Below are 10,557 nucleotides of genomic sequence, written 5' to 3' on the forward strand. Positions count from 1 at the left end.
AAGCCTGTAAAACTCTTAAATCCAATGAGCTACCAAAAAAACTGAAGTTGAAGGCTAGCCTGAAGCACAAAAATACAGTGCCCAGTCCCTGAGTTCAAGTCCCAAGATCAGCCTTCCCCAGCCCCACAAGAAAGGAAACCTTAGCCTAGGGAGGGCAGTGGTTCAAGTCTAGCACTTGGGAGGTGGAGACTGGCAGTTCAAGGCTAGAATCAAACCAACAGTTAGGTGTGGTGGCCCATGCTTATCATTCTATCTATGAAAGAACAACAATGGCTGGGTACAAAGGCACACACCTGTGATCCCCAGTGACATCAAGAAGTATACACTAGAGGAACAAAGTTCTGATTGGTCTAGGCAAAAAGAAGACCACTCTTTAAAAAGTATCAATGTGAAACCAGGTATTGGTGACTCACACCTGTAATCCTAGCTTATCAGAGGCTGAGAGCTGAGTATCCAGGTTCAAAGCCAGCCCGTGCAGGGAAGTCCACGAGACTCTTGCCTCCAATTAACCACAGAAAACTGGAAGTAGCTATTGCTTATGTGGTATAATGCTATGCTGGAGCAAAAGAACTTCAAGGACAGGGCCCAGGCCAGAAATTCAAGCCCCAGGACCAGTATATTAAAAAAAAAAAAAAAAAAAACAAGCTGGCACCAATGACTCACTCCTGTAATCCTAGCTACTGAGATCTGAGGAGGGCAGTTCAAAACCAGCCTGGGCAGGAAAGTCCATGAGACTCTTATCTCCAAATAACCACCAGAAAACTGGAAGTGATGCTGTAGCTAAAGTGATAGAGGACTTGCCTTGGGCTAAAGAGTGCAGGGACAGCACCCAGACCCAGAGTTCAAGCCCCATGACTGACCAAAAAAAAAAAAGGGCTGGGAAGGTAGCTCAGTGGTAGAGTGCTTGCCTTGAATGCATGAGGCCCTGGGTTCCATTCCTCGGCAACACATAAGCAGAGAAAGCAGAAAGTGGTGCTGTGGCTCAAGTGGTAGAGCACTAGCCTTGAGCTGAAGAGCTGAGGGACAGTGCCAAGACCAAGAGTTCAGGCCCCACGACTGACCAAAACAAAAACAAAACTATTAAAAAGGGGGCTGGAGATATGGCCCAAGTGGTATTTACTTACCAAGCATGAGGCCCTAGTTCAAACTCCGGTACCACCAGGCACTGGTGGCTCATGTCATGAGGCTGAGATCTGAGTATCAAGGTTCAAAGCCAGCCCAGACAGGAAAGTCCATGAGACTCTGCTCTTCCATTAGCTACCAGAAAACCTGAAGTGGCGCTGTGGCTCAAAAACAGAGTAGGGGCTGGGAAGGTGGCTTAGTGGTAGTGCTTGCCTTGCACACACAAGACCCTGGGTTCAATTCCAGGCCCAGAGTTAAAGCAGCATAACCAACAAAAAAATAAAAGGGTAGAGTGTTAGCCTTGGGCAAAAGAGCTCAGGCACAGTGCCCAGGGCCTGAGTTCAAGCCCCAAGTAACTTTAAATTGTAACAGCATTTTCCTTCTTTCAAAGTGTTCTCACTTACCTGATAAAAAGTTTAATGGCAGCCTTCTTGGCACCAATCCCCTAGGATATTTAGTCCAGGCCTCCTCATATATTTTTAGCCGTTCTAACATATTAGCTGCAGACAAAGAAAAATAGTTGTATTTCACTAGCACATCACAAGTTTCTCAAAATAATTTTTTAAAATCACAATTCTATTAATAAAATTAATTTCCATGTTTTCCTATCTTAAATACATATAATCATATAAAATACATAATTTATTTTATCCTATTCTGATTTAGGCAAGCTTTCAAACTGCAAACTTCTGAGTAAGTCTCAGTTACTATGCATTACTTGGAATAGCAGAATAGACCTGGAACTTCTGTATCTACCTTCCATTTCTTCATATATTGTTTCTTTTACTCTCAAGCGCAAGTGCTAAAATCTGTCTCCAGTTTAATCTTCCCTTCACTCATTTTCCCTGTCCTCTATTGTGATCTCTCTCACTTTCAGTCTAGTAAGATTTTATTTCAGTAAGTAGGCCTTACATTGCCCAGATTCCTCCTTAGAACTCTCTCCTAGCTATTTGTTTCATGGTTATAATTCCCCATTTATCTTATTCCTCTATCACTTCCACCACCACATTACTAGCACAGATAGACACTAAATCCTATGAAAACATCAATCTTTTTTTTTTTCAAAGTAATCTCCAGCAAGGCTTCTCTTGTGTGTACCAATGGAATTTAAAAGGCTTACTACCACCCTTGAAGAAAACAAGTGTGCCATACCACATCAGTGGGCAAGAAAAGATACTTCCTATTTGTTTCTGGATCTGTCTCCACAGTGTATACCTACTCGTAGGAGACAGTAATGAGCAAAGGGCACACAGACAGCCTTTGAATTTCAGTGGTAAAAATTTACTCTTTTCAAAATTTACTCTTCCAGGCTGGCTATACTCATGACTACAGGAGTCCACTCTTTTTCTGTCAGTAAGATACATCTCAATCATTATTGGAAATAGCACACTGAATTCCCAACACATATTTTGAATGCTACTATGAATTTTTAATTTTTTTCCTGGAGTTATTTCTGCAATTCTGTTCTATATCATTTCTATCAACTTGTAAAAAAAGAGATTTCAAAACATGCTCAATCTGCAACATGAAACACAAGCAATATACTTTTATATTCAGGGTCTGAACCAATGGTTACCTACTGTTTTTATTGCTGTGTTTTATTGAGTTAACAAGCATTAACAAAAGAGTTTACCAAAGCTTAACTTTAACCAACTCTACCTGGCTTGAGTGCTTTTTCTAAGCCTTTGTAATAGGCCCAGTTTTCAGGATTTCTCTCTTGCAATCCTCTATAAACATCAGCAGCATCTTCCAAACGGCATAATTGCAAGAGAAGCTCCCCTGATTAACAAACAGAAACATCAACCAAAATGACCATGGAAAAACCTTGCAAGTTTTAACTTTTTAACTTTTCCTAAATGTTTCTCTTAAAACCTCATTTTGAATCAATGTAGGGAAGTAGATGGGGCTGATATCCTGCTGAATTCCCAACTCCACTGAAAACGATTGTTTATCATATTGACTTTATTGTCTTGTTGTTTAGAAATATCATGTCCACAAGGGGAGCTGTGGCTCAAGTGGTAGAGTTAGCTTTGAGCAAAAAACTCAGGGACAGCCCCAGGTCCTGAGTTTCAAGCCCAAGGACCAGTACGCTTCAAGAAAAAAAGAGGCTAGATAAGAAACGTCGTCTTCACAAGTTCAATTCTTCACAAGTTCAACTCAACAATTAAAAAAAGATGCTTTACTAAATCACTGTAGGGAATTGTGTTTGCAGTTCTCATCTCTTATACCCATTGTGAAGGTAAGCATTTCTCACTTCACAAATTACACAGTGTAAGGACAGGCACTAGTGGTCATGCCTGTAACCCTAGTTACACAGGAGCCTGAACTCTGAACATTATAGTTCATAGACACCCCAGGCAGAAAAGTCCATGAAACTCTTTCACTCCAATAAACTACCCCCCCAAAAAAAATATTTTTAAGTGAATCAACAATTTTCTACCATAATAGGCTAAAGATAGTCTGGCATTGGTGGCTCACACCTGTATTCCTAGCTACTCAGGTGGCTGAGATCTGAGGATCATGGTTTAAAGCCAGTCTGGGCAGGAAAGTCCTTGAGACTCTTACCTCCAGAAAACCGGAAGTGGCACTGGGGCTCAAGAGGTAGAGCACTCACCTTGAGCTAAAGAGCTGAGGGACAGCACCCAGGCTCAGAGTTCAAACCCCATGAGCAACCAAAAGAAAAAAAAAGGCTAAAGATATTCAGTAGCAACTAAATTATCTTTCAGTCTTGTCTTCGCTATAATTAAATATTAGAATAAGTGATATTCTTTAAAATACCTTTGGTTTCTTCTACAGCAAGTTTATCACAAATTTGTTTTTCATAGGTACAAAGATGTTCCAAGGCTTCTCTATAGAGACCTGCTTCTCGAAGAACTTGATTCTGATATAAAAGGAGTTCACTATATTCATAATCCACTTTATCGGGGGATGTCTGTGTAAGGATATAAGGAATACTAACAATAAGAATTTGCTTTCCTATTAGAAATTAATTTATACACTAAAATATAAAGTACAAGGATATCAAATTGAAAAAACTTTTAGAAATTCTTAAATACCTGTCTATGTAACTCTTTAATTATTATCTTCTAATATTAGTTGAGTAAAAACCCATAAATCTTTAAAGAAAAATCAATAAAAGGAAACAAGGAAAAGCTCTTCACAGCTGATGCAAACTAAGGAATCAAGGAGGGCTGGGCACGCAGTGGCTCACCCCTGTAATCTTAGCTCCTTAGGAGGCTGAAATCTAAGGATCATGGTTCAAAGCCAGCCCAAGCAGAAAAGTCTGTGATTTTTATCTCCAATCAACCACCAAAAAGCTGGAAGAAGAAAAAGTAAGCACATTCACTGGTGGCTAAGACCAGAAACCCTACTCAGGCTGAGATCTGAGGACCACAGTTCAAAGCTAGCCTTGGCAGGAAAGTCTATGAGACTCTATCCCTAATTAACCACCCAAAAACTGGAAGTGGCACTGTGGCTCAAAGTATTGGCAGGAAAGTCTATGAGTCTCTTTATCCCCAATTAACCACCCAAAAACTGGAAGTGGCACTGTGGCTCAAAGTAGTACATTAGCCTGAAGCAAAAAGAGCTCAGGGACTGCATCCAGACCCTAAGTTCAAGCCCCACGACTTACAAAGGAAAAAAAAAATCTGTAAGGAAAACAGAGTCAGAGAACTCCCATATTACAGCCACTACAGAAACGATTGGGGGGGGAGGGGGAACCAACGAATACTAAAATTATTGGTTCATAGAATAGCTAAACCATGGATGCAGTCTAGGTACACATCCAATGATGAATGGGTAAAAAAAAATGTGATTTACACACACACACACACACACAAGAAAGAAAAAGAAATAATGCACTGGGCACTGGTGGCTCACATCTATAATCCTTGCCACTCAGGAGGCTGAAATCTGAGGTTCACAGTTGGAAGACAGCCTTGACAATGAGACTTACTTTGTCAGTTATGGGGCTTGAACTCAGGGCCTGGGCACTGTCCCTGAGGTTTTATGCTGAAGCCTAGTGCTCTACCACTTTGAACAAAACACTACTTCCATTTTTCTGATGGTTAATTGGAGATAATAGTCTCAGGGACTTTGCTGCCTGGATAAGCTTTGAACGACAACCATCAGATCTCAGCCTCTTGAGTAGCCAGGAGTACAGGTCTGAGTACCAGCACACAAATCTGTGAGGCTCTTCATCTCCAACTAACTACCATAAAACCAGAAAAGGAATTGTGGCTCAAAAGTGGTAGAGCACTAATCTTGGGCAAAAGAGCTCAGGAACAGCAACCAAGAAAAGAAAAAGGCAAAGGCAAAGGAACAGGGACAGGGAAAGAGAAAAATAGAGCTAACTATATGCAATCAGATTCCCAACTGGAAACTGCAATGGGGAAAAAGCTATTAAAAGATATTTAAGTAGCACAATTAGTAAAGTTTCAATATGGATTTTATAGCTTCTATATATTAACTAACTTTGACAGTCTGTATAGTAATACCTATATAGTTATTAACCACTATTATTTATTATTAATATATTTGCATGTGTTGAGGATCAAATATAGAATGTCATGTATCAAGGAAAGCACTTTGCCAATGAGTTAAATTCACTCTTCTAACAAAGAAAATTTAAATAGAAATATAGGTCAGGGATTTTAAAGCAAATATATCAAACATTTATCACTAGTTAATGTAAGTGAATTCCTACATTGAGTTCCTTTGTACTACTCTCACACATTTTTGCAGGTTTGAAGTTGTTCCTAAATAAAAGGTTAGTCAGACTATGTATACTTTTCTGAATCACATACAGAATCTATTTAGTAAACGCTCTTCTTGATATTACCTGTTGTGTTTTCCTAAATTCTTCTAAAATCTTTGCTGCCATTTCATAATCTTCTAATAAATGGTAGGCAATAGCATAACCAATCCATGATGCTCTCTGTGCAGGTCGAAGCTGTAGTAACTGATATCTCGTTTCCTTTAAAGAGAAAAAACACATTCTCTTAGATTCCAGTCAAAGCAATCCTCCTTTGGAACATCAGATCCACTCATTCCACAGTACTATGTATTTTGCAACCCAATGCTGATAACAATGATAGAAAGGTTTAACCCATACCATGTAGCTGGACAAAGGCAAAAGAATACTTTTATTCAAGAATTACAATGAAGCCTTATAAACTAATGTTGAAATTTTAACTCAATACCAGGTAGTATCCTTCATTTCTTCATCTTTCTACTCCAAAAAGAGACTGGATGATGAAGACAGTACAAAGGAAAAAATATTCCGAAGTTCTTTAGAAAATATAACACCTAATTAATAAGATATACAGGAAAAACAATTCCAACAGGCTACCCATGGAAGGTGGGGTGGTGGTGGGGAAGGAATAATAGTAAAGAGGGACTAAATAAATCCAAGACTGATTTGAGAGTTAATATTGAAGCTTTAAAATTCATCAGTTGGGGGCTGGGAAGATGGCTCAGTGGCAGAGCGCTTGCCTTGCATGCCTGAGGCCCTGGGTTCAATGCCTCAGCACCACATTAAGCAAAAAGAAAAAAGCCGAAAGTGGCGCTATGGCTCAAGTGGTAGAGTGCTAGCCATGAGCTGAAGAGCTGAGGGACAGCGCCCAGGCCCAGAGTTCAGGCCCCATGACCGGACCCAAAAAAACAAAACAAAACAAAACAAATAAAATTCATCAGTTGAAGCTGGGCGCCATGGCTCATGACTGTAATCCTAGCTACTCAGGAGGCTGAGATCTGAGGATAGTGGTTTGAAGCGAGCCCAGGTAGCGATGTCTGTGAGACTCATCCCCAATAAGCTACTCAGAAAAAGCTGGAAATAAGAGCTGTGGTTCAAGTGGTAGAGCACTAGCATGAGCGTAAAGGGGCTCAGGGACAGTGCCTGGGCCCTAAGTTCAAGTCCCAGGACTCTAAAAAAAAAACCTCAGCAGTTCCAACATAAAATACAACATCAATAATGAAAATAGACCCTGCTAAAGGCATCACAGTCTACTTTTTAACATGGTAAAATAACCTTATAGTCATTCAAATTTGCCTCACCAAAATATATATACTTTAAGGTAGTAGGTGTGGGGACTTTCCAATAAAATTATTGTTTAAAAGTAGAATGGGCTAATGAAGAACTCCAAAAGGCTGAATATAGCGGAAATAGATTATTCACTACTATGAAAAGTTTTAAAAATGATATGGAAGACCGGGTGCCAGGGGCTTACGCCTGTAATCCAACTACTCAGGAGGTTGAGATCTGAGGATCATGGTTCACAGTCAGGCTGGGCAAGAAAGTCCATGAGATTCTTATCTCCAATTAACCATCAGAAAACCGGAAGTGGTGCTGTGGCTTAAGTGGTAGAGCGCTTGCCTTGAGCTGAAGAGCTGAGGGACAGCGCCCAAAGTTCAAGCCCCATGACTAACAAAAAAAAAAAAAAACCCCAAAACTGAAAAATGATATGGAAAATGAATGAAGTAATCGAAGCTCTAAACAAAATCTTCAGCTTAAAATAAGTTTTCTCGAATCACTCACTCTGTACCCCTCAAGGTCCCTCATCTGAATCTGCAGCAGGGAGAGGTCCCTTAAGATCTGAAGGTTGTCCTTATCCCACTTTAGTGCATTTCTGTAACACTTAATGGCTTCGTCATACTTCTTGTCTGACCTCTGAAGAAGGCCATAAACATGCCAACCTGAAGAATTCAGTTAAGGGTACAACCTACAAGACAAGTATTATTCTACATCATTTTCCTGGAACCTTGAAAAACTATAGCAATTTCCAAAATTATGAACTTAAAAGAGGTCGGAGATACAAAGATAAAAGGGAACAAAACAGGAAAGAGCATAGCTTTTAGAGCCAGAGAAAAGGATGCCGAAGTCTGCTTTATTAACTCTGCAAGATCTCTTAAGTTAGTCTCATTGATTCCTCATTTATGTTAGAAGACCCATACATGAAAGCAAAGTAGTAATTACTAAATAGGATACAATACATGAAATGCACACTGGCTGATATAAAATAAATGTGAAGTAAGTCTAAGGAGTTATCTTTATTACTGAAAGGAAAAAGAAAAATACAATACCATCTTTAGGACAGCACTTAGTACAATAAAGTTTCAAAAAGTCAATTACACATTATTATTATACATAATGTCAAAACATTCAAAGCTGGGTGCTGGTGGCTCACACCTATAATCCTAGCTACTCAGTAGGATGAGATCTGAGTGGTCTGAATCCAGCCAGGGCAGGGAAGTCTGTGAGACTCCAAATAACTACCAAAAAATAAAAAATAAGTAAAAGTGGCTCAAGTGGTAGAGAACCAAACTTTAAAGCACAATAAAATTCAGTAAAGGAGCCGGGTGCCAGTGGCTCACGCCTGTAATCCTAGCTACTCAGGAGGCTGAGATCTGGGGCTCGCTGTTCCAAGCCAGACCAGGCAGGAAAGTCCGTGAGACTCTTATCTCCAATAAACCACTAGAAAACCAGAAGTGGCCCTGTGGCTCAAGCAGTAGAGCACTTGCCTTGAACTGAAGAGCCCAAGGACAGCACCCACGCCGAGTTCAAGCCCCAAGACCAACAACAACAAAAAAAAATTCCATAATGGCCAAGGCTTGTCTCTGCTTTAAAGCTGACACACTAGCTACCTCCTCAAATGACCAAAGGGGCAAATTTCCTTAATTCCATTTATGAAGGCCTCTTTCCTCTCTCCCTCCTTAATAACATCAAGTATCAACACCATCCCTGGTGATTAGGATTTAGCACATGAAGTTAAGTGTGCAGGAACACTTAGGCCAAAGCAAAGCCCCTCTCATTAAGGCTGGGAAAAGCTATCATGGATAATTTAAAAGGCAAGTCCCATTTTTCTGAGAGATAGAAACATCATTAAAACATGAAGGCAGCTTGTAGTACTCATTTAAAAATAAGTAATTTCCTCTGGAATTGCACAGTAAGAAGCATATAAACTTACAGTTCTGAAATTATGGCCTTAATTCAAGCACCCCAACTCAATTCTTAAATTTATTTCAAAAAGGATACACACATGACTCTTCAAGTCATTTCTCAAACCTCTACGAACCAGTTCATAAGCTTCTTCCTTTTTCCCCAAACAGTTCAAAGTTAATCCTTTCATAGCCAGAGTTTCTATTTTTAATAACAAATGGGAAAGAGAAAGATAAAAGAAATTAAACATTAAAAATAAAAAGTTAGCAACAGACAGTAATACTTTCAAAACCAAAGACTATACTATGTTTAGAACTAATATTTTCAAGATTATTGATATTTTAAAGGTTTATATGGAACTAAAATGTTTTTCAAACCCGACAAAAACAGAAATTTCTAGATTTTTTCTTAAGAGGCTCACCTACACTTTTTAGATAAAAACACAAAAAGCTCCTATGTCTAGAAAGATAAGTTAATAATTCATCTACTAACATACAGTAACTATTGCTATTCTTTTTTTTTTTGGGGGGGCGCCAGTCACGGGGCTTGAACTCTGGGCCTGGGTGCTGTCCCTCAGCTCTTCAGCTCAAGGTGAGTGCTCTACTACTTGAGCTACAGCGCCACTTCTGGTTTTCTGGTGGTCTATTGGAGGTAAAGAGTCTCACGGACTTTCCTGCCTGGGCTATCTTTGAACTGTGATCCTCAGATCTCAGCTTCCTGAGTAGCTAAGATTACAGGAATGAGCCAACCGCATCTGGCTATTACTATTCTTAAGAGAAATTCCATGAAAATATGAAAAGAAGCCAGGTGGTGATGCCTGTAATCCTAGCTACTCAAGAGACTGAGATTTGAGGACTGCTGTTCAAAGCCAGCCTTAGACAGGCAAGTGCACGAGACTCTTATTTCCCATTAACTGTCAAAAAGTGGAGCAAAAGCTGTGGAGTGCAGCTGTAGCTCAAGTGGTTAAGTACCAGCCTTGAATACAAAAAAATCTAAGGTATAGACCCTGAGTTCAAACTAAATACCTATACAAAGAGGGAGAGGGAGAGGGAGAGGGAGAGGGGGGGAGAGAGAGGGAGGGGAGGGAGGGAGGGAGAGAGAGAGAGAGAGAGAGAGAGAGAGAGAGCAAACAGCTCAAACAAGAAGTTTAGAGATGCTTAACTTAGCAAACCAGCCAGGTATGGTGGTACTTGAAGGTATATCATGGCCTGAGGCTAATATAGGCAAAAAAAAAGTACAAGACCCAACCTGAAATATAGCTAATAAAAGAGATGGGGGCATGGCTCAGGTCGAGTGCTTGCCTGGCAGGCACAAAGTGTGAAGTTCAAACTCCAATTCCACCCATCCCCCACTCCCCCTACATATACTCACATACAACAGAAACAAACCAAACTAAAAACAGCAAAAATTTCTATCTTGAGGCTAGGAATGTGGCTTAGTGGTACAATGTTTGCCTAGCATCATGAAGCTATGGGGTCAATTCCCGAATACCATATACA

At 40.0% G+C, this 10,557-nt stretch overlaps 1 protein-coding gene across 1 annotated transcript in view; it reads right to left on the bottom strand.

Annotated features, from left to right (window-relative positions):
* The window catches only part of Naa15 (N(alpha)-acetyltransferase 15, NatA auxiliary subunit), a 56,278-nt gene that overhangs the window by 32,189 nt on the left and 13,532 nt on the right, over nt 1-10,557 (bottom strand). Inside the window, exons 2-7 of the mRNA XM_013029507.1 lie at nt 9,155-9,259; nt 7,658-7,815; nt 5,963-6,097; nt 3,901-4,054; nt 2,782-2,901; nt 1,527-1,622 (exon numbers count right to left, since the gene is read on the bottom strand). Coding sequence (XP_012884961.1) covers nt 1,527-1,622; nt 2,782-2,901; nt 3,901-4,054; nt 5,963-6,097; nt 7,658-7,815; nt 9,155-9,259 — 768 coding nt within the window. The remainder of the gene's footprint in view (nt 1-1,526; nt 1,623-2,781; nt 2,902-3,900; nt 4,055-5,962; nt 6,098-7,657; nt 7,816-9,154; nt 9,260-10,557) is intronic.

This window comes from Dipodomys ordii, unplaced genomic scaffold (assembly GCF_000151885.1).
Source record: "Dipodomys ordii isolate 6190 unplaced genomic scaffold, Dord_2.0 Scaffold119, whole genome shotgun sequence".
Taxonomy (NCBI): domain Eukaryota; kingdom Metazoa; phylum Chordata; class Mammalia; order Rodentia; family Heteromyidae; genus Dipodomys; species Dipodomys ordii.